The 25,318-nt window shown below is 41.6% G+C and overlaps 1 protein-coding gene across 12 annotated transcripts in view; it reads right to left on the reverse strand.

Moving 5' to 3' along the window:
- LOC138181119 (box A-binding factor) overlaps positions 1-25,318 on the reverse strand; it is a 310,196-nt gene that overhangs the window by 68,908 nt on the left and 215,970 nt on the right. For 11 of the 12 annotated variants that reach the window (XM_069115697.1, XM_069115696.1, XM_069115695.1 and 8 more), the window contains one exon: positions 3,746-3,792. The exons of the other annotated variant lie outside the window; for it this stretch is intronic. In XM_069115697.1, coding sequence (XP_068971798.1) covers positions 3,746-3,792 — 47 coding nt within the window. The remainder of the gene's footprint in view (positions 1-3,745; positions 3,793-25,318) is intronic. 12 annotated transcript variants of the gene reach the window in all.

Here is a 25,318-nt window from a genome sequence, read left to right on the forward strand (position 1 = left end):
TGCAGTCGACGTTTTACCCCAAGTAGTACATATTAAATAGATGTATTATTTCGGAAACTGTTCATAATTTCAATGCCTTTCTATTATATATTCTTTTAAACAAGGACTATCTAATCTAGAATCCAATCTTCAATAAAAATAACAATTCTTATCTAAGAAATTTAAGGGCGAAGTAGGTTTAGTTTGCCTATAGAAGGTTAACATCGTGAAAACTAGAATGCAAGCACTTCCAAATGGAAAAGAAAGGGATAAATTACATGTTCGACTAACGTCCTAATAACGTTGCCATTTCCAACTTAAGGAGATTTAACGAGAGCACGAGCGAAAGTGGGCGAGCCACGGAGATTTATACGAAGGGACAAGCGCGAGAGTCGAAGAGGGCGCGAGGGGTTTCAGGTTTCCTCGCGGGGTTCCCTGTACGATGGCCGCCGCGCCATAGAACAGCAGTACATTATTTCTTGATGTCAAATAAAGCAATTAGCATGTGCCCTGACCAGGGTCCACGGGTTCTAACCCGAGTAATCTCGCCAGGGTCCCTGGCGTGTGCGACATCTTCATCAGAGACGGACCCTCCTCTCCTTTCTCCGCCACTTTCTATCCTACCGCCCCCTTTGCCTGGATACTCTGCTCACGTGACTATCCCGTTGCCCCCGCCCCCCTAGAGACAAGGAGAAACCAAACCTCGCTCGAGCGTCAGAGAAAGAGAGAAACATCCTCTACGGAGTGAAATTGCAGCGAGGAGAAGAGAAATGGTCGAGAAGGCGGTGTCCAGCTCGGTGCAGCCCGGTTCCAAGGGAAATTTCCACAAAGGTTGACCCGCTCTGTTAATGAATGTTGTATAACCCTTTTAATGCTTTAAGCCTCTTAGATTTTTCAGAGAGCTCTCGACGCGGCGACGAAGAAGGCACGCCTCTAGAACTCGCCCAGCCCACAGGACTCACCTCTCTTTTTCCGCTCTCCTGGTGTACACCAGAAGTGGTTTGCTAACGCCACGGGAGAAAAAAGGCCGAGCGAGAACGAGGAGGGTTTCGCCTCAGGGGCAGGTAATTATGTGGCGGACGTAAATTAAGCTTGTTTAGATTGGGATTTTTATTAAGGTCCTTTATGAAAGAGTGCTGCCGCTAAATGATGCCGCGAACATTTTAACCGACCGGGATCCCTGCGAGCGTTGATTGAAAAGGAAATGATGGCTTCTTTGCATTCATCGATCTGAATTTCTTTCTTCTTGTTTTATCAAACTATTAAATTATAGGTTGTTCGACTGATTCTTTATTTTTTATTTGCTTATAGAGGTAATTTAAAATTCTTGTTAAAAATAGAAAGAGAATATGAGGTTTGAATTCTTTCTGGGAGATCCCAAGGAAGTCGTAACTAATGATCAGGAAACGTGTATATAGCGACGGAGCAGAATGTACGTAACGACGTATACGGAAGAAATAACTAAGGGTTAGTTTAATCGTACTTTAGGAGTCGAAGGTTTTAACCTTTCTGTTGTCCCCCATTTACTAAGGGTAAGAAAAGACTGCAGTCAGTCGTATACCTAATGTCCGGTCCACTTCTCTAATATATGATACTGTGCAAAATAAAACTCCGCTAATCGGAACACTTTCGTTTCGATATCTATAACTCCACCTTCTTTCCAATTCTACTTACTACTCTACTGTTTACTAGTATCACTTACTATATTATTAATCTAGATAAAACGTTTTCTCTCAAAATTTCCTTTTATAACTCTTCTGTAACAAAAATTAAATTTTACAAATGAATAAGATTATATCTTTTCTGAAAAATGTAATTTTTTTCGAAAAAGGTTAATTTATTAATCGTACAGAAACAATGTACATATCTGAAACCAGTCCAGTTTTAGGACATGTTAATTATACTTTGAAGTTAACGAGGGGCTATTTCAGTATAGCAAACAGCTAACCGCCTTCGCACTAAGGTTTGTGTACCGAACTTCGGCAAAGCATTTCGCAGATACAAACTATTCGCTATATCGTAAATACGCATGCTTTCGAAGCGGCCGCCATAGAACGAAATTCCTGGTAGAAGTTTAATTCACCCGAGCACCGAACCAGGCGTAAACGTTAAATGATTTGTTGAATACTTCAGCGCACTTTTGCACACAAATCGAGAAATGATATCTTGTCCATCACATCGCTTATTGCTAGATATATACGGTATATAATATTACTTGCATGCTTGTAAATTAAATTACAATCGCGTGCTATTAATTCATTTTTCGCCTTAACTTATTAAAACTTTTAAAACTTCTGTTCTTATGGCTAATGTAAATTAATTTAATTATGATGAATAAGTTTCAAAAGAGATACTTATTTCTTTCAATTACTTTTATCTATGAACTAAAACTTCCTACTTTTTAATAATCGGTCTTGAGAAAAGTGATTTTTAATTTTTTTTCTATATCTTCAGGAACTGAACAAACAGGAATAGAAATAATCAATGACAATTAGCGGACAGTCCCCGCCATTAACCTCGTCAAGCAAGCTTCCTTCAATACCTCCACCAGAGAGTACCGAAAATCGAGATTCAACGTTGATTTTCTTGGATAGCCTTCGCGAGTCAAGGCGAGGTAGGCTCTGCTCGCTCGTTCTCTCGATTAGGCTTTGCCGTCATTAAAAGTTTATAAAGAAGCAGAGCTACCAGTCTAGGCACAGAGAGTGTGTGTGAGAGAGAGAGAGAAAGAGAAAAGTGGTGGAAGAAGTGGTGGAACGAGGTTCGGGGACGGGGGTGAAGGGATCAACACCCCACTTTGTTGAACGGGAGCGGTAAGAAAGTGAGGCAGACAACGTAGGAGGGGCAGAGATTCCAAGCAAGTTTTCTCATGTGCAATGCATAATGAGGAAAGGCAGACGGCGCATAAAGGGCCTACAAATGAGGCTCGGGTTATACATACACATTCGAGCTAGATACGTGTAACCAACGCGTGCAAACGTGCACGTTCACACGCACAAGAAGGCGCGAAAGACTCACGGAACCACCTCCCCACGTTGTGCTACACACCGTTACTACCCGCGACTTCTAAACGTGCAACCAAGTTAAAAAGTTCTCCCTCTGATTTTAGTTATCCCGTAGAAACTTCGGAAACGGTGCACTCGTAAAGTTCTCGGTTAATCTTCTGTTTGTGCTGCGCTCGTGTTAAGGCGTGCAGCGAACGTCGATCTTCGGATCATTATGTAAGATTTAGGGGATAGACGTTTAGACGACTAATGTAGGGCTTTCTTCTATGATGAATATTGCTTGTTTGATATGTTAGTTTGATTGCATGTATATATGTCAAAGAGATTGTTAGTCCTGTAACAATTCTATGTTCTCAAAAATATTTGAAAAATCCAATTCTTACTAGATCTTAACAGTTTTGATAAAATAAGGAATTCGTATTATGTACTATGATTAATTTTATGGGTTGTTAAATGTTATTATAGCTCTGTCAATGAATTTCGTTCATGGTAGAGTTGTTAGTTGTTCGATATAGACCATTAAAATAATAGCCGCCGAAAATACGAGCACGTAATGACCGACGCATGCTGCATGAAAAGCGATTAAAGGTGTTGGATCGATTTTCCCTAGTAACTGACTCGCTACGCTCGCTGACTACCAATGCAAAGTGTCGAACACATTGTTAACTTGTTCGACATCAAATATAAACACAAATTGCTAGTAACCTGTATTTTATTTTATACTATCAATTAATTTATATTATTGAGAAAATACCTTGGCTTACCTTGTTCATGATTTGGCGGGGATAGTCCCGCCTTGTGTGAGTCGACGCTGTAACAGAAGGAAACAATCATTGTTTTCTAATAATTACTTGATTCTACATATTATAATAAATAATAAATTAGATATAATCTTTTCCAAAGTCTTTAAAAAAGTCTATAGAATGTCTTTTAAATGTTGTGTGATAATTATTCAGAGCAAAAGTATTCCATAAATATTTTTCTACTAAATTCTTCATGTCACATCCTCGAATTAGATTTTATCATATGAGATACGCAAATAATATTTCGTTCAACCACGAAAAAAAGGTAATCTTGCCTCTCGCTCGCCTTCTCAACCCTTTCCCTTATTACTGCGCTTCGTGACGCCAGCTAATGCACGCAGGTTAGTCCCCGATCGTGCACCCAGTCCCGCATCTTCGCCCCCAACCTTCTCTTCTCTTCTACCCCTCAACGGGTACCTCCGAATTCCCGTAATCTAATGAATGGCCTAACCCCAATATCCTCTCTGCTCAGCCTTACCGTCACTACCCTCTATGTACTTCGTCTGTATGTACAACGCATGTAAATACTTTCACGAACGAGAGATTCGAGCGATATCGGCTCGCTCCGGTGCGTAGCGTGTTTCTTCAAAATTCGATTATCCTCCAGTGTCGATTAATTATTTTAACAAATAAATTATTTTAAACGAATTAATTATTTCGTCGAAACTATTTTCTCTCAACGAGCCCTCGTTGATTTGGTCAAGACGATCGAAACGGATGTCTAGTAATCTCATCCGGACATAATTTATCCATGATTAAATTAATGTTTTTCGGTTAACGAACAAACTCTTTACTACAGAGACACAAATAAGAGGAAAAATAAGAGGCACTGATTGTCGAGAAAGTCATGAACGTGTACGTTGGGCGAAACAAACAAGAATCGCACTGGAGACTTTGGAAAACGCGAAAGGGGACGGAAGAAATTAGTCGGAAGCAAATTGGCGAGAGTTGAAACTTTTCAATGTGCTTCGTTAGGTGTAGTGACCCAACCGTGCAGTTCACGATGGTGTCTGATCCAACAAACTGTACTGATCGCGACGAGGAAATGAAACTAAAACACCAGAAGAGTAAGAAACAAACAAAAGAAAAAAGAAGACAGAATTCGCAGCATCTCGTATCAACCGCATCCGCCGTCATAATTAAATCCAGACTTGCGGAACAACAGCTAATTACTCGACGGGTGGAGATGCAAGGCGAAGTTCTTTCGTCCAGAACGAGGGACAGACGAGGCAGGCTCGAGGCAACGGCGGAAACCCGGCTCTGGAACAGGGCAAGGAAGCGCAAATGTGTTTATTTTCAGGGAATAATAAAAAGGGTCGTCCAGCATCCGTGACGCGGCGGTGATCGTACGAAAGTTAGGAATAATGTTTCGGACACGACGTTCGTCTGGCTTTGCCCGAGAGCCCTACTACACCCGCTCACCCACTTGCACCCACAACCCCTCAAACCACCCTCTCCCGATCTCCAGCAGCCTGCCCTTATACGCGTGTCCGCCGCAGATTCAGACTCCTAATTAAGACGAGGGTGCGAGAGGGGTTTCAGGGGTTTCTCCCGGGTTCTCCCTGAAGGGAGGTGGGAGTGGGTAGTAGAAGTAGGGTTTTCACGAGGTAAGGGGTACCCGTACCGCGCCGGAGGGGTAAGCCAAGGCAAAGGGGGTAAGGAATATTGATCACGGGACCACCACGGCGGCGAGGCAGAGACTGGCCATACTCCCCCCTCTCTCCTTCTCTTTCGCTCTTTCTTGTTCTATTCGCTTCTCTGTTTCGCCTTCTATCGTCTTGTTCCCAGTAAGTGTATCCTACGCTCTCTCGCGTGAGCATCGACGTCTTTCGCTATTGCTCTTGGCGTACACGCGGCACGGATCAGGCAAGACCAAACCACCAAACGCCAGATGCGTGAAATCAGTCGGTTAGAGGCTGCCCCGCAGCCTTTGCGAATTATTGACGCTGAAACCACGACCGCGGAGCAGATGATGCTGCTAGCTGTTTCGAGGTTCGGCCTTAGGGAGTGCTGGTCCGTGACTTTGGCAACACGAGTGCCATGAATATCAGTATTCGCTGCTGGAGACTGTGACACCTTGTTGGTGCAAATTTTGTGAAATTTAATAAATAACGTATGTGGACTATGGTGGACAGAACGAAAAGTAATTAGAAGAATCAGGTCACGGTGAATGATTGTAGAATGATCTTAATATCGATTAATATGAGAGTTTCAAAAGTACATATTCTGAGGGACGATTCTGCAAATTATTGTATAGTAGGCCTATTGCTTTGACACATATTAAATCGAAACTTCGATTCGGATTTCGAGTATGCTCGCAACTTAACACTGGCATAGATTTCCGAGGCGGTATCCTACAATGAACTCAATTTTCTGGGGTTCAAAGAACTTTTGTTCAAAACTATTCTTCTACCTTTCATATTGCATCGTTCTATTGGAATCTCTACTCCGTTATACCTCGACATATAAATATTTTTTGTACAAACGATTTCATATCATTTAATAACTACGTAACTATTAAACAGAATCTTGAAAAAGAAACAAATCATCGAAAAAATACGAATATTGAAGAATATTCATTACGCTCATAAATTACAACCTTCATCAAATAACTCAAATTCACTACAAAATCCTGAAACAAACGAGAAGAGATCCAGATATTTCTCCACGCATCAACATGCAGGTGAAATCAGTCGAACGAAATGGCTCGGTCCCCGCACAAGATTGTGATGTACAAGAAGAGAAAAACAAGGCTTTCGGTCAAAGTTGGTGGCTCTTTGGGATTAAGGTGTCCTGACGAACTTTGTCTCACACGGTCGGCCGAACAGAATCTACATTGTAGACGTGTGGAGCGTTCTCGCGAGATTTCGAGTGATCTTCTGCAATGGAAGAAAGAGGAATGACTTGGCTCGTTCCCGAAACTACGACAGGGACACTAGGGCGACGGCCAAGCTCGAGTTTACACGACGTAGCGCTCGTCTTTCTGTCCGTCGCTCTGCCTTAATTAAATCTCTGGACCCTTCTAGAAGAACCCGCGCCATTCTAGCAGCGAACTAGAAGTATAATAGAATGGCCGCCTGATCGTCTTTCTGCACTGTCGTAACGCGTTAACATTGCCAGATTTTTTCTCGTAATTGTTACGAATGTCCATGCAAACCGTGAATCTTAGCGAAAGTGACTTTATTTAAAATGACAGTGAAGATTATAAAGTGAAAAGCAAGCTAACATTATGATAGAAATATTGGGATACATCACAGAATTTTCTAGGTATATTTAAATTGAAAACTGATTTAATTCCTACATAATGAAGTTATAGACGAAGAAAAGACTGACTACTTATATATTATTTTATAATAGAGACAATGCTATATACAGTAGAATTCTATTCATCTGAATCTTCCTGAGGACAAACAAAAGCATAATATAACTGAAGTTCATCTAGTAGAAGTTATTCACTATCTCTAATTTCTCACTCACCTAATAGATCACATTCTTCGTAAAATTTCATTTCAATAAATGAACTTCAGATAAATGGAGTTCTACCGTAGTTCCACGCATCGTCACTGATTGAAAACTCCATAATCTACATTTATCATTCCTAGACCAGCATCAAATCTTCAGCCAAATGACTACTATTGCATGACAAGAAGTTATCGAACAGCCCTGCAGGCTACATAATGGGCGATTGATCTATCACGGATAACGTCTTTTCTGAGTTCGCGACCTCTTCAGAGATTCAATGCAGCAGCATTTTCATGGCTCCAGGTGCCGTTATTCGGTCCGGTAACGAACGTCAAGGGCGACCTCGACGAGGCCGGAAGAGATCTCATTGTCCAGAAGCGGAGGCCACGATAGGAGGGTTGCGCACCGCCGGCAACCAGCCAACTCAAACTTTGATATGGTTTCCTAAATAACCAAGGCTACCGATACCGCAGCACGATAGTCCTCTCTCTCCCCTTACCCGCTACCTACGCCCTCTCGTCCGCTTCTGCATCCACTTCGTCCGATCTATGGCGGGTCCAGGGTGGGTATCGTAACTACTGTCGAAGCATATTGAAACCCTCACACCAACGATGACCCAACTTACCCCTCCGTCCCTGTCGCGTTTCTGTGCGCCACGTAATCAACACACACCAGTGCTCTTCGTCGCGAGAACCTCGCCGCGAGCGTGCGTTTGTCGTTTCGCGTGCAAAGGTTGCCCGCATGCGGAGCATGGTCGATCGACCGCGAATACAGGAATGCTTTCCTCTCTCTCTCTCTCTCTCTCTCTCTCTCTCTCTCTCTCTTCCTCTTGCCTTCGTAGCACAGACCGCGTCTGAGCAATTTGAAAGCGAAGTGACAAGCAATCAAGAAAGTAGACGACCAGCTAATGACAGCCAGAGTAAGAGAAAGGGGTGCAGAGGGACACGCGAAATGACCGACGATTTATCCGCGTGAGAACGAGCCAAGAATTTGGAATTAAAATCTGGGGTCGTAATTGTTCGCGAACGAATGTTGAATTTGGAATTGAGATGGATAGAGGATTACGATAGGTTGCATTTTAACGAGGGCAAAATTCTTCCTATCGCCTGGAATATGTCAAAGTATTATACGAGTCGCTCAGAAACTAAACTGATCAACTTTACTTTTTATTAATTTCTTTACTGAATTACGTACGTGTGCGATCAATTTCCGAGATCGAATGATTTACTTCCTCCTGGTTCATTCATTGTAAGAGGATGGCATAAATGATGATAAATTCTTTTTTGTGCTTTTCAATTTATGCAATGGTCAATGTGTTTTTTGAGTGATACATAAATCCTGGTCTCACCGAGTGTTTCTTAAAATTAATCTGCAAGAGATATCTAAAACGCGATATGTAAAACTCAAGTATAAACAAGAAGAATTAGTTTATATGGAGAACTATGGGGAACCCTTTTTGTTGCTCAATGTTTATAACTTCATTATTCCTAGTGTGGCAGGATGGAAGTGTACGATAACGATCGCGAATGAATTCACGCGTGCAGGGGTTTAGAATATCTTTCCTCGAGAGCAGAGCAGGTTTGGAGGCGGGCAGGCGGCATGACTGTATCTAGAGGTTAACTGTTTGTCCGCTAATTAGAAGCTAACAGCAGAACTAAAGTTTGGAACTTTAAAGTTTCTTGCCTCTGCAGAAGCCTTCTACGCCCAGCCGTTACCCTCTTTTGGGGGCGGTGCAGACACCCCCAGAGGCGAACGCCCTATCGTTCTACCATTTTTCTTCTCTCTCATTCCTTCGCCCACCATCGGCTAGCGTTAATTACTAATTAATTGTTTCGCATGTTTGAGTTTTAAATGGATAAGTTAAACAGCGCATAAGAGGCCTGGACGTAGAGAACGATGGGTATACCTTTCCCTTTAGCCTCTTCTCTTTCTCTTGGTTTCTCTTTAGTCCGGTTTCCCTTCTCTTTTCATCTCTCTTTCACCTTTACTCACACCCTTCGCCTACGATTACCGTGAAAACGGTGTACCAACGGTTAACGAGGTTAGGATGACCGTGCGAGCGAGAACCGGGGAACAGCGCTCGTTCGTTTATTCGTTTTTCACCTCGTCATCGAAACACCACAAGCGTGTGCGTTACATAACTTCTAGGTGTGAAACTTTTGGACGGTTAATATATAAGATACGAAAGATCTCATTGATTATAACTTGTAAGTTGTACAGTTTCACTAATATTAGTTTGATTATGAAAGATGATCCAGGAATTAAATATTATTCGGGAAATCAGGAAATAAATATTATTTATTACAAACTTTCGTATTACAATTATATATTATATAAATTATGAGGATGCGAATCAAAGTTCCCTCTTTGATCAAATTCCCAATCTTCAATCAGAGACAGAAATCCCTGACGACTCGTGTCGCGAGTCTACAAATCGTTTTACCTCAATCTCGCGACAGAGAAAGGTATAGGGGGCTGGTTTACCCTTCGAAAGTGGAACGGGAGACCTTCCATGGCTGTAATCGGTGTTCAAATAAAAAGCCTTAATGCCAAGATAAAATATCCCATTTGTCTAACGACGATTTTTCTCTCCGTTTTGAGGCACGTTGTATTTCCTCTCCTAGCCGGGGGTAGACAGGGGTGAATCGGGGTGGTAATCATCTTAAACACCATTGTCACAGACACCTCGTACAGGCCGGCTGCCACTCTCGGTTCCGCGCCACCTGATTCTCTCGTAATTGAGATGAATCGATAAGGACAAGCTCCTGTAGTGAAAAAAGGAAAACGAGAGGAGTCGAGGGCGCTGCTTTTTTAATTCGATGAGCTAATGTACCGACAGTTACATTAATGGCGCCTCTGGGGATTGTGACTTTCTCCCCTTTTGGAACGCTGAATTTCGAATCGATAACTTCCTTTATATACTGTCATTTTTAGGAGACATAGGTATCCAATATAAAAAAATGTTTATCTATTCCGAAATATTTTTTCCAACAATCTACAGAAAAGCAAGAAAGCAAAAAGTAATAAAAACTTAAATTATTCAATGCATAAACTATACAATTAATTTTGTAATGTACTCATTTTTATGGATCAGAGGAAATATAGCACAAAAAATTCTTAAAAAAACCAGTACTATGATTGATCCCTACTCTTGAACTGAGACACTTCTATTTGGCCACGAAATTTAAGTCGCACTTAAATCTAATGATCAGCACATGTCTTTCAATCGGGGACGGAATAATGAAAGCGGAATAGAGCAGGTCGGAGGCGTGGGGGTTCAGGGGATAAATCTGGAATAATCGGAAAACGGGCGGTCGAAATCGAGGTCTGTTATTGACTGGCGTGCAGAAACTAGGCAGGGGTAAAAAGAGAAGGCGGCGGAGGGAGCGTTAGAGCAGAAAGGTAGAAAACAAGAGCATGGGGCAAATCGGTGTCTTAACCGGCCGACGAAGGGGACAATTATTTACCGGGACGTCTAGTACGACGTTCTAGCGCGCGACGCTACCGTTACGCCGGCGACGAGAGGCGAGAGTCCGCGGCTGTTAATTGCTGGCTGTCAGGGGCACGCAGTGACACGGACCACCGTGGCGTACGGATTGCCTCGTCGAAGGCCTGCACGCCAAACCCTCCTTTCCTGCTCGAGGAAACGTACGGACGACCAACGCCGGACGTCGATCCTCTGTCTCCACGCCTATCTAATCTGTCCCGACCCTGACTGCGAGCAACGTCGAACATTCGTTTCTTTCAACACGTATCCAGTTTCACGGAACAGAACATACCCTATAACGTTGTACTTTTATGGAGGTTTAGAGTAATTTTTGTTTGAGTATTACATTTGTTGAAGCTTCTGTGTTAAAGTGTAAATTAGCAAGCAATGCAATAGAAAGAAATTAAAACAAACATTGGTTCAATTCATTACGAATATACGTAGACGAGGAAACATCAAAGGCGTACTGTTTCAGATGTCAAACATACGACTTGTACGTAAGATATTTGAAATGAGAAAGTTAAAAGTCACAGTAATTAATTCGCCTTTTGATGAGTGTGATAGGAAAATACTATTTGAGGTCATATTATCTGAATTCGTGTATAGTGAGCTCTTTGATGTATCGCATATCAATGAAATTTTAGAAAGCGAATATAAAACAAATGTTTGATGAAAGAAAATAATTTCAGTCAATATATCAAGACAAAATAATAAATCTCATAATATTAAAACCTACCGTCTATATCCTCAAAAAATAATCATTTCATCAATTCACTCCCTAGAAACCCATTCATAAAATTTCCTGATCTCAACTGTGCCTTCGAATCGCTGAAAACTCTTCGATTCGGGTGCATCCATTCCACGGAAGAACAACGAAGCAACGAGGCAAGCAACTCCGTCGCAGGAACGTAATTTCAACGGTGACAGGTATTTATCCTGCGCGGCAGGAAGCGGTGCTATGTGGGCGATCGAGCAAAGGCGAAGAGAGGAGGAGCTGGAGAAGTAGCGTGACGACGTTAAGAGCATTAAAGAGACGTTTTCCGCCCGACACTTAGGTTTTCGTTGCCGAGCCCACTCCATAGATTCCCCCGGCCTATCAGCTTAGCGCTTGGCGGGCGGTCCGCAGCCACCCCTAGCTTCCTTCTGTGTTGTCTTCACTGGGATCCTCGGCAAGGACGAGGTTCGTTGCCGTTTCTCTCTAGGAAATATTTTCCTAAGCGTAAGAACTTAAGTACCCGGACGCATACGGCGTTTCCACTTGTTAAAGAGTTTTCTTTGCACGGTAACAAGATCGAAACAGAGGATGAAAGCGTTTCGGCGCGAATAACTTCAATAAATGAACAAGAAATTCGTTTTGATAAACTGGGTTGGTTGAGAATTATTTTAAATTCCAGGAACAGACATTTTTTTCAGTCCATTTACAACCTTATTTTGCTTTCCTTTATTGTCTTGGGACGTTACTTTGCCCGGTTCATGGAGGAAACTGGTTCCCCGCAGATTAGAAATTCATTTGAATATTTTCGCGGGCCGAGATAGCGCTCGCGGTGGCGAAACGAGCGAATAACTGGTTCTCAGAATGTAATCGCAATTGAATGCGGTGTTGGGGAGTGATAAGCAAAGGAAATGAGAAGCTGACTTCTGGTAGGCTTCCATTTCGCGATCTTTTGTTAATAGAACTTTTCCTAATAGAATATTGAGAAAGATAAAAAAACATAAAGACTATATATTTTATCTTTTTTTAAAGGGATGAAGGGTTATATACGCATCAATATTTCTTTTCACCTTGCAGTAAAAATTTAGTAAAAAAAAGCTATTCTATGCTCGACATATTCTAATTATTGTAATAATCATATATGTATTCCTGGTTCATTTTTAACACGTTTGTTGGTTCCTGTTAGCATCTCGAACCCAACAGTATCGGAAGAACGAGAATGGCGGAACGTAGAACTCGCAGTTGCGAATTATCAGGTAAGAGGAAATTATGGAAATAGATATAAATCGAGAAGAAGAGCGCAGACAGCGTCGTCACGGTTAGGTGAAGCAACCAGTTCTCGAAAGGAGATTGCTGCGCCGCGGAGGCTGGCCCGCCTTTAAAATAATGGATCTTAAGTAACCAATTTGAAATGTAAAGGTCCATCAACATAAATTAAACATGGCGCGTCGACGTAAAGGATTGTCTTAGCTTCATCGATGATCTCTTTTACTAGACGAGGAGAAAGGATTTCCAGAAAAACTTGTCTAAGTTAATTCGTAAATTGTTAAACTTCTGATTCAGTTTCCTAAAACGAAAGTTTTCCTTGAAATAATTATGGTGTGATGTACTTGAAGATTTTTCTTAAGGTCCATATATTACGATTTACAGGCTTCGCTGAAACCTTTTCAAGAAGTATTTCGCTCCCACAACATTGACCGCTTCTATTTACACAGTAAACGTCGCGGCAAGATTAGATTATACTACATGTGAATTACACTTGATTCTTTAATGTAATATTTATATTTTAAACGGTTGTAGTAACATTTTCATTGGTATATTTTTGTTCTTTTTTGAGCGTATACTATGTGTGGTTATATGGTCTCAAGCTTAATCGCACTTTGGAGAGAGAGATATCCTCTGGGACAGATGCTCGTCGATGCGGTCGATTTATCGGTAATTTTTCTTGTTCCGCCGGTGAAAGCGAGATAGGAAAAGAAAGAGAGAGATACTGGATCTCCCCATTGGCGCGAATTCACGCGGAAAGATCAGAAAGCGAAGAATACGTGGGTCGAAGCCAGAGTCTGGTAAGCTCGCGTCATGTGCAGCGGACGCGACGCGCGAATTAACAACTCACGCGTCATATCGCACATTATTATCCGATATATCGAGCTATATATCAAACACCTTCGCCCCCGTGTGCCAACTGGGAGCGAATCAACGAACTAACGCGATTTACGTTCGGCGTTTACGTAGAAAACGTGCCAACATCCTTGCTTAACGAAGCTCCAGGGGAGGGAAAAGGAAGACTATCAGTTCCAGACGAAAGCCAAGACACCGAATCGACGTGCTCAGTCTCGCGTGTCGTAAGACGTTAATATGCCCCGATTCACACACCGGGTGACATTTCTTCTTCAATGACTGCGATCGAAGTGTTCCGTGAGCTGCTTGCAACAGGGGTTGCCTACCTCCCAGTACACGCGAATCTGGAACCGTTCTGCTGGAAAACACCTCAGTCTGATCAACGAACATGTGAGATGTAATTTTTGCCTTCGAAATTTCTTCTTTTAAATATTGAACTACGGGGAGACTGTTACTCTTCTTTTTCATAGGGATGATTTTTAGAATCATGGAAGTGGCGAAGAGAATGTATGTATGTTAGATGCTTCATTAATTTAATATTGAAACTGTATTGAAACTAATACGTAATTGAATACTGTGTATCATTGAAACTAAATAAATAAAAAAATACAGATCAAATCCAACGGTTGTACATAAGTCATTTCACTTCACCGTTTGGAACAATTAAGTTGAATAATGTGTGAAATCATCAACACCATTTGAGTATTATTTCTGCATATTATTGATCGTATTGACTCCATTCACACAACTCAAATCCAGATCACCATACCATCCGAACCGGTGGTAGAAAGTCATTTAATCGAATCCCATGGCGTTGAGGCGGCACTCTATAAAACACAATTAACGGTAGCCGCAGCATCAGTATTTCTTCGAATATTGATCGCTGGAATCGTCGAAACGACAGGGAAAAGCCGAGTCGCGAAGCAGCGGGGAAAGGTTAGCGTTTCAGCCGAAGCTGCACGCGTTGAAAAGGGTTGATTAGGGATTCGGCGTGTTGGGGTCGAACACGTCGGGTTATGTTGGAAGGATGCTGGACCGTGCTTGTAGGCATCCAGCGGTTGGAGGGACCCAGTCAGGTTCAGGGCAAATGGCAGCGGGATGATTGATCGCCCGGCTAATTGGATGATCGATGACTCAAGTTCATCAGTGGCTGTTCAGCTCCTGGCAAAGGATGCCTCGTTCGCACGTGAGCCATCCCCCTTCCCTCTCTAGTAAGCTTCCACTGTACGTGTGCCTATATCCAACTTACATTCGTGCAGATCTGTGTGAGACACGCAGGGCAAACGGGTTTGGTCCGATGTCTCCGGCAAGCTTGAAACAAGCTTTGTTAATATTCTTCGTGGGTGGTCTGCCTCTTTTTCTTGTAGGCTGATAGCTTGATTTGTTCTTTTTTCGGTTCCACTTTTACTTGATGGCTTGCTAAAGCGAGTTGGTTTATCTGACAGTTCTTATCTTCTGTATTTTTCAGCATGATGCGATGGAAGTTAATAAGAATTTTCTTGAAGAAGATAATGTAGATAGCAACTTTGAAAATGTATTAATGTCAGTTAATCTTAATTATTATTTACTTTTCACTATAGTTTTTTCTAAACATGTTAGTAATAGTATTCCAAAAACTGTTTCAATTAAGTAAATTATATAAAACAATAACCATATAATTTTTATGTCTTGAAATAAAAGAATTTACTACCCCTTAAATGTATTCTTATTTCCTACGGCAGATTTTAAAGACAATTAACATTTTTATTGCGTTAGTAAGCTAACGTTGTAAAGCGTAATATTTTCCTCTTGGCCGGTGTACTAAAGTGCCAACACCTTCGCGGCCGTCTTCGAACGAACGAAGTAGATTCAGGGGAAGGGTATAACGCAACCGGTAGAAAGCTTAGTTCACAGTGTATGCTTGATATACGGTTGGCACGTGAATGCAAATCAGATCGTAAATCACGGGAACAATGTCTTAATGTCCTGGTCATACGACGCCCACTGGCGCTGGAAGACAACAGCCTTGGTTTTCGCGGGAAGGAAAGGGTGCCTTTTCGGATATTCATAGGGAAATAAATTAGTAGGCACACGCGTCGCGAAGGAGCCATTACCGGTACCTTGTTGCGTCATCTCCCGCAAAATTTACGTAATTTATAAAATAATTCATATAAAAAGATTAAAACGTTCCGCCGACTTTCTACGATTTTCACCCTTAAGAAAGTTATAATCGTGGATCAAAAAAAAAAGAAAGAACGAAACTCAAAGGAAATATGGCAGCGAATCTTTTACACCAACCCCCGAAGATTTGGAAGTTTCCAGATAAAAAACGAAAGACAAAGAGTATCTTCTCTGAGTGTTCGTTTATGCCATTTAACTTGCAAATCCTTCCACCGGGACCGCTGATACCCGTGGAACATGTGTGGAAACTGAGGAAAAGTCTTAGCCTTGCCTCACCCTGCCTGAAGAACTACCACCAAGAGGGTAGATGGTAGAAGGAGGGAAACGAAAGGGCGGGGTTGGAAGACAGTGAGAGAATAGGGCGTGTGAAAAATCCAAAGGAACAAAGATGCTGGGTCCTCGAACAAGAGGTGGAAAGTAGCGATCCTTTGCGAGGGGAAGTTCGAAAGGGGTACACCGAATGAAATATTTTTCGTGTAATGTGTACCATCGAACTACTTCAATGCGTCATTTAGATGAAACGTACCTTCCTTTCACTACTAATATGCTTCATGATAAACTTAAGGAAATATTTATTAAAAATCTTCAAAAACGCTTTTCCTTAACACAAAATAAAGTGGATTTATCCAGTACTTTAAAAATATCGTATATTCATCTTTAATTGATAAAATATGAACTTTAAAGAATGTACGAAATTATTATATACAGAATCAATTGAAGCAAACATCAATTAAATCAATTACGAGGAATATTATTAGGTTTTCCTAAAAGTTTCTTTTGTTTTATAAAGAAACAATAGATGCACAACAGTTCTTGTTTTATATTATTTTATAGAATTATGTATGATCCATTTCGTTCCCAAAAAATGTTGTGCGACTATTACTTCCCTATAAAACGAAAGAAACTTTTGGGGCAACCTAATACATTAAGCAGAATATATCGGAAATAAACAAAGATAATTAAATAAATTACAACACCTAAATCGAGTAGAATCAACCCTGCCTATACTTGACATAAACTTCTATACAATTATAACATTCACAAATTATTGAAAAATCTCCTTAAATTCAGACTATGAAAATACTTCCACGCAAGGCTCAACTCTCAACACAACTACAAAACAATTCGTCTCATCACTTCTCCACAATGAAAGCAACTCCAGATCGCAATTGTGCAAAGGAAACGTAGCAGGCGCAAAATAGTTGGCAGAAAGAATTCATCGAACGTAATCCCCATCGAAAGAAACGGTCGGAGGGCGACAGGAATAAAGGGCTGGGTGCATCGAGCGCTACACAGAGTCCCAAGCTATAACGGCACCCCGGCATTGCCGGAGATGAGAGGACGATGGAGAAGTGGGTGCGATCAGAGTCGGTTGCCGGATAGTTTACGTCGAGCCGCTTCGAGTTCTCTCTTCTCTTCCTCTCTAGTTTCGTTCAAGGGGTTGAAAGGGGGATGGAAATGGGGCGGGGGGAGGTTACTCGGTTTACGATGATGGTGCGATTCCCTTTATGCCTGCCGCGGGTCAGGCGCCACCGCTAAATCTTAGCTTCTTTGGATGAAATCCTCTTCGCAGCGCTGAAGAAGGATTCCGCGAGCGATAATCGGTCGTAAAAGCCGCCGTGCCATTGAATATCATCATCGCGCTACGCTCTACACTGTGCCAGTCGTAACGCACAAAATCGTGCAATTTTTCGCCCCGATGCGCATCCTACGACCACCATTGAATTCTGATAAACGAGGTAGCGATTTTATCACTGTTCGCAGGAAATGGCATACGTTTGTGGAAACAGAGGTTTTACTATTGCCATAGTGATGATTTGTCGCAGTGCTTATGGTATGTTGACGACCTGTTACTTTATTAGTTTGAAACAACGCATGTTTGACTTTAAACATACGGTGATATTGTTTAGGAACGAGTGTGTTGCATCTATGAATTGGAAATTTTTTATTTAACTACAATTAAATATTTGGACGACAACGTAGAGATGAGTCAAGACTTAAGATATTTAACGTATTCTGTATTGAGTATTCTAGTGAGTTACGGGTGCGAAAGGAGATTATTTGCTCACTGAATTCTTATAAACACTAATATCATTAGATTCATACACAAGTACATAACATGAAACTTCGTACTATTATTTCAACTTAAACAAATTCCTTTCATCGTCTACTTTCCTCCTAAGACACTCAAATTCTTTATACCCAGCGCATCTCATAAATATGAGAAAAATATTGAAGTCATTCAAGAGAAAGTATAAGTCATCCAAGTCAACATCCAAGGGAACGTATATCAATTCCTACTCAAACTTTCACATCTCCATAGTTCTCCAAGATGAGTAGTCATACCTACCACCCATATACCGTGTACATAGGACTCGAACTTTGGAGCTTTTTCAGCGAGCGTCTTCGTCGTGGCGCTTCCGTTTCTTTCAGACTTCCAAGACTCCTCCATAACGACACAAATTTCCGTCGATAAATCCGAGCGGAGCAACGAAAATCTACCCCTCGACGAACAAGTAATCGTATTCCCGTTTTAAATGTATTCACTGCCCCTCCTCGCGCATCAAGTCCCTTTCGTGTGTCGGTAGCTCGTTCGTTTTGTGTATTGCACGTGATCCGTGTAACCAGCGGATGGGATGAGGGAGAAAACGGTATAAGAAGGTAACAGGTTTCGCGAAAAAACTAACGGCCCTGCGGCGGAAACACATGTAAGGGCGATCGTAGACAGAAGACGAAGGTAGACTGCCGGAGGTTTCGTCGAAGGGCAAGAAAAGAGGATTCGAACGGCTTGTAATCTCGGCTCAAGGTGTCGTTCGTCGCCTCGATATCCTGCCGGACATGGGCAGTAAGTTGAGCCGGGAAAAGATTAAGTTGTATTCGCCTTGACTCCGGGATGAGACAAATCGTCTAGGGGGTAGTAAAAATATTTGGGAAAGAAGCTAAAAATTCTTTTGGTAGCAAATAAGTATCAAAATCTAATTGCTCCGAAATATCCCTTTTTTTTAGTTATAAAAAATAATTTGCTCTTGTTCAATGCCTTTTGAGAAAAGTAAAAATTACAATTTCTGTGTAACTGAATTATCCACTGGAAAGATAGTTAATAAATTAGCAGTTACGGTATGATAAAAATTGAGTACTTTCAATGAAATTATAATATATATCTGATACTTACATGAATCTTAGGACATGATACGCGTACAAAATATACAATTTTATTCTCTACTTAGATCTTGATAGGAAATTGCCTATTAGAAAACGCTAACAAAAATTAACATACAGTAACAAGTATGAATACCGAAGATGATAATTGTTTCCTCATTTCGCACAAGACTAAAGATTAATCAGCCGTTGCTATTAAAACAAATGGGTAAGATTCAAATAAGCAACGAGGAGGCTCCTGGTGCCTAGGGTTGCAGACAATTTTGCGCTTGTAAATAGGACCCGAAGAGGGAGGCATAAGTAAATTAGGCCGGACGAGACGAAAGATTTTGATAAGAATCTCTCCCTTGGCTTTTTTCAAAGCTGACTCCCAGGGAATTGAGACGTCATCACGATGCTCTACCTCGTTCTCACCGATCTACCCCTGGCCTTTCGTCTCCTTCGAGAGCCGTTTAACGCGAAAGCGACGCGCGTTTGCCCTCGTAAGAGCGTTCTCGAGCCTCATCCTTTGTTTTGCCTTCATGAGATTTTTAAACAGCGCGAAATGAGCTTTCGCAGCTCCTCGACGGGAACGAACGATTATCGCCCGGCTCGTCCGGCTTAATTTCTTCGTTTCACCCCTCGAATGACAAAAATTTAAAGAAACGACTTAGGAGAAGTTTGTTGTTCCTTTTCTAAGTCTAAACATACGCAATATTCATATAAACTTTCGTATAAAATAAAGAAATGAAGTTTATTTGAAACTAAATTAGATTGTTTAAATTTTATAATTTTGGGACTCAACGTTGATTAACGTTACAAATGTAGCTTAAGAGTTCCCTCACCACTATATGCTGTTTCTAATTATAGAAGTTTACACACCAACTCCGATAACGCAATTTCAGCAGAAAGTAAAATATTAAAGGATCGACATGCTAACTGAGGTAGAACGCGCGCATTCGTCTACAATTCAGAACAAAAGACATTACGCTCCCTCTATTTATTTATAACGTAGTAGTTCTAGCTGACTTAACGGAACAATGTAACCGCACGAAGAAATATTACAGTCGCTACTAGTAACAAAATTCACTTTCTGGCCGAAAAAATCTACGACGCCCCATGAACCTGATTTTCAAGAGATTTCCTGGAATCAGAAACAAACTCGTCCCAGCTTTCCAATGTAAAGAATCTGGACCACAGGGTAACAGTAGCGATACAGATCGTGGGGGGTGAGTTGAGGGAGGAAGAGAACCGGATTCCAAGCATTTGTATCGTTTTGTCGTACTTCAGTGTCGGCACGCGTATCGTATGGCATCGCATTATTGCTTTTATGGCCAATAAAAGGAAGGCCGCTTCGGTGAGGCCAACACGCCGCCTCCGCAACGACCGACCCCTCGATCCTTCCATCCTGAAACCATCATCTACTTCTCCTGTACCCACTCCCTGAGCCCTCTGGTCAGCAGCGTTATTGCCGCTGGGTTGTTCGTTCGACCATCGGAGGTGTTGCGATTGGTTTCGTATTTGGAAGGGAATATAGTTCGGGGACTCCCCGGCCCAGTTAACCGTTTGCTCACCCTTTGGGACGTTCCGAGAAACGACGCCTGCTACTAGGCAGCTCTGACACCTTCTTACACGTTGTACAAATATTACTAGGGGATTCTTGGTCAACGTTTGCGAGACCTGGGATATGTACTTTGGCTTCGTTTTTGTTTGATCACTCATAGGGGTAGGATTCGGTTAGTGAAAATATGTGGATGAAAGTTGCTGGATATTACTGAACGTTGAATGATATAACTCTCATACAGTGTTCGTGGTATTATTATTCGATATCAAATCAAACAGTGGAGTTAAATCTTGTTTTTAGTTGATGCTGAACTGTTTAATATTGTTAGCATCGTCTTATATGTAGGAATAGATGGATAGAATATATTAAGGATTTTGAGAGATGCTGAATATGTTGAAATTTTTCATATGTTTACAGAGAAGCGAAATTGTCTTACGAGAAACGAAGACTGGACTGTTGTTTCGAAATTGTTATCGATATCTTTCAAAGTCCTTAACCGTTTGAGTCCCAAGCAGCGCGATCGTGCCGTTAGATTTTGCGTCGAAAAGTTCCAGTACATTTGAATGCTACGGACGACTAATAGTATTTTGTATTTCATTGTTATCTTCTCAATAATTTTTATTAAACAAAACTTGAAATATTTATAAACTAATAGTACGCATATATAATAATATAGACGTATTTCATAAAAATAACGAATATGACGACCGCTATTGCGTCGCTTGTTTCTCCCCGCAATCGATTAAGACAAGCACTATCGCGCTTTTCGGGATTTTTCGACCCTGTTTTTTCAAAGACCCCTGGGACTCAAAGGATTAATATATCCTATTCACCTATATTGAGTATATAACATGCAAATACAACTTTATAAATATAAGAGTCGGACCAAAGAAGGAAACAACAAACACAAAGAATCATTTAATACAATTACGTTCCTCCATCTAACGATGAATCACAAAAGCAGTAGCTTATCTTATGAGACGTTAGGAACAGCAACACTCGCGAGACTTGTAAGTACAAGACACGGTCGTTAAGGATAGGAACTTGTCATTCTTGTGGAACGAGAGCTGGTCTTTTCTCTAGGAGGAAAGCAGCTCGTTGCACCTACAGGCGAAAGATAACCAGTCCGTCCTCGAGACATCAAGGCCCTCATTCCAACTTCCCGAAAGCGACGATATATCTTTCGACCGTCCCCTTTCGTCGTTCCTCTCCACTCGCCGCCATCGTCGTCCCCCGGAGTTTCAATGCTCCGCAAAGGGTGCACGATGACACTCGGTTACGACATTAGCGACGTTTCCCACACTGTCTACGGATCTACTTCGTCAATGTCAAGCGACGCGCGGCCACCGACGCACCCGTCGAAGAACTTTCCGAGGAATAAACTCGGGAGATTGAAAATTTTCCGGCTGTCTGTTATTGTTCAACATTTTCGACGGAGAGTAATGTTGCCAATACCGCGGGAACATTCTAGTGTTTTGAAAACTGAGTGCGAGATATTTTTATAGGTTATTTTTTTCTTTGATCCATGATATTTTCTTTTGGAAAGTTACTTCAAATTTGTTTTAATTGGACGACAGTAACGTTCAGTAGCATTTCCTTTGCTCAACGTATGCTCGTCTACCGAGTATTTAAAGACCGCCATTCAAGGGACCGAAACGAAGATTGGTGGAGATTGATCGCGGAGATCAGAGGGTTTGCATCAGCCGTGCCTTTCGACACGACAAATTAAATCCCTCTCGTCTGTCTCACTCTCTCTGCCCTGCATAGAGGAATCCAAGGATTTCTAAGGAGTTCCGCCTTCGTCCTATACTCCTTTCTGACTTTCTTGGGGGGGAAGATTCGAGAATTCTCTATCTATTGGCGAAGTCGATGATCGATACGTCTGTTCGCGACAATACGATTACCGTTGTGTATTAAAGCATCCTGATGCAAATAAATATACAAATAATTTTATTTATCAATAAATTTCAGAGTACATGTGAAATTATAAAGTAATTCTGTTTGCAAGTTATCAATCTATAACGAAATTCGCTATCCTTAACAAGAAAGCATTAATGTTATTCAAACTATTAAAACATATACATCCTCTCGCATGTCAAAAGGCCAACAAATATATTTTACGAATTCACATCTCTTACAATTCCACGAGTTAAATGAACCTCCTCAAGGAACAAAGATCACACGTGACAGAAGAAATAGGGACAAAAATCGCATACGTTTCTTTCGAAAGAGCGTCTTAGGCGCCGCGAGTGGTTGATTTACGCGTAACACGCTCGAGGCGAATTCCTCGTCCCCTGATGTAATGGTACACGGTCTGATTCCAATAACCATGAATCTATCAGACGTCAAAACGCAATCTCCACCTGAAAGCGGACTGCCCTCGGCCGTGAGAGTCGCGGTACACCCTGGCGACCACAAATCTCGCGGTATCTGCGATCGTATATCTTATACTAGCTGGCACCGCGTGCAACGCGGATGTAAAGGAGGCTGGATGACGAAAGAGCAAGCGAGACGTCGACCAAGTTGTCGTCGTCGTCGTTGGGTAGCTCGAAGGGGAGAAGAGAGAGAAAAAGAAGAGGGGAGGGACCACAGTCCGCCAGGATTTCTCTCCGTTCGACGGAGAAGAGACGGCCAGGGGAAAAAACCGGAGAGATTGCACGGAGCGGCGGAGAAAGTTACAAACTCGAAAACTTTTCGAGGCCCTATTATCTCCGACGAGACCACCGTCCGGCACCAAGGGGGTTGTCCGGTATACCTCGATCTCTAAATACTCCACCTTCCCCCGGCACACTCGTCTGCTGTCGGGAGCTGTTTCCATCGAGGTACGGGGGTGAGCGAGGAAACCAATGCGAGGAAGAATCGAGACTTGAAAAGGCTGGCTAGTTGCGCGATTTGTGTTTCCAGAATCAGATCAAGAAGCAGTAGTTTTGAGATACTTTTGGACGAAATAGAGTTGTGTCTTCTTGATGGCGCAGCTGGTGTTTCGATGACATTTCTCGAATGGCTTGATGTGTTATAGGTACAAAAATGGGCGAAAGGTAAATAACAAATATTTCTGCATTTATAGAAAATTTAAAGCAGACAAAAGTGGCGATAATGCAAACTCTATTTGTTAAATTTATCTTGGAGTTTCCTGTCATTTCTTTCGGTTTCTTGTAATACATGAACTTATGAACATGAGTTGAAGAAGAATTGGATGTTAATGATGTACTTATGTAATGAAATGGGGAAATTTATAAAAATTTTGATTCTAAGAAATGCAATTTATAGAGAATTCAATTTAAATTGCAAACGCGATATATTTCAATATCATCGTGTTATCTATTCGTCTAGACGTGTACGCGTGATTTCACGAAGTCTGTAGAAGACGGTACCGAAGTTGTCTCCACGGGGAAAATGAGCAATGGTGCCATTGACAGTGCTAACGGTGTACAAATGAATGCACGCAAAGGCTTTGACGCGCGGTAATTTATCACGTTATCCTGTCGCACCCTTCCTTGGCTTCGTCGCTTAAGAGAAGGCGGAGACGCGCGAGAAAAACGAACGAGACAGAAGCCTGAAATCTGGCGACAGTGATTGGGACAAATATAAATAAGCCAATTGGGCCCGACCCTTCTCCACTTGTGTCTTCTTTTGCATTCGTCTCGGGAGAACGGATGTAAACGCGGCTTAACGGATCTTCGTAATCCCGCGGGAATAGAAGCGGAATACGCGACGATTCGCAGCTTCAGGGTTATCGCGATCATTCCCAGTGAAAAATATCGTGTACTTAGACTTTGTCAGTGCTGCTTCGAAAAAACGAACGATACTCTTCCGTTTGGGTCTTCGACATCGTTTCATAAAATTGCGTTCGTCAAGTTTAAACTTGGGAGCTACGTAAATAAAATTCTTTGTTCTATATACTAACAGATTTCATTTCCAAATGGGGTGAAAGATCTTTCTTTTAATAGCGTTCCAACTTTTAAAAATATCCTTAACTAGTAACTCTAAGAAACAAAAAATCCAATAGCGTAATTTCGTGGGGAATGTTTGAGTCAGTAATTTTGATTTGTAGAAACCGATTCTTCGTCTACAATCTAGCGATAAATGACCCTATAACCGTGACATTGCGGGGATAGCGTTTCTCCGGCAGTTTCTGGTCGCCACCTTTTCTCTCTTTTCGTGCCAAAAGTTTTTCCAACTTCGTATAATCATTTTTCCCGGAATGTCCCGCTGGTGCCCAGCCGTTCGTCGCTCATCCCTCCCCTTTCCTAGCTGAACCATCGCTTCCTCGGCAACCCTCCCGTACAACCGCTTATCTCAGAGAAATTCTTTTCGCGGTTTCTTCCAGGGAACGCAGCCGTTCCTCCCCTTTCCACTCGCCAGGCTCGTTGGCGTAGAAGAATTTTAATTCTTCCCCAGCCACTGAAAAAGTCCCGGATGATTTTCTTTCCCACGGATTTTTGCGAGTATTCATACATCAAAGGAGACTCGTGTTGCCTTTTCCAGTAAAAGATTCTTTAGTTGACTGTGTTACGCTTGCTAAATGTCAGAGTACTACGTTATTTTCATCAAAAATACACGCTGCTGCTAATGTTATGATTTTATTCTTCGATGTTCGCTATAAGAATAATCAGCTTCAGTATGAAAAGAAAACACTTTTTGTTCGTATTCCGCTCAATTAATTCTGGTAATCTAATTTATATATACTAGTTTATTGCAATTTGATTCTTAATTTTATCAAATGTGTAAATTCTTTCATATGATAAACGAAATACAATTATCTGCAGCCAAATTCCTTCGCAGAAAAGTAAAGGGGTTAGTAAGGAAAAAGTAAGGAACTACAAAGTAAGCTGTTCAGTATGTCATCACCAGAATCTCGTTGATTTTTAATCTTTCTAGCTTGTATTA

This window comes from Bombus flavifrons, chromosome 6 (assembly GCF_040668555.2).
Source record: "Bombus flavifrons isolate JBK064 chromosome 6, iyBomFlav1_principal, whole genome shotgun sequence".
NCBI classification, from domain to species: domain Eukaryota; kingdom Metazoa; phylum Arthropoda; class Insecta; order Hymenoptera; family Apidae; genus Bombus; species Bombus flavifrons.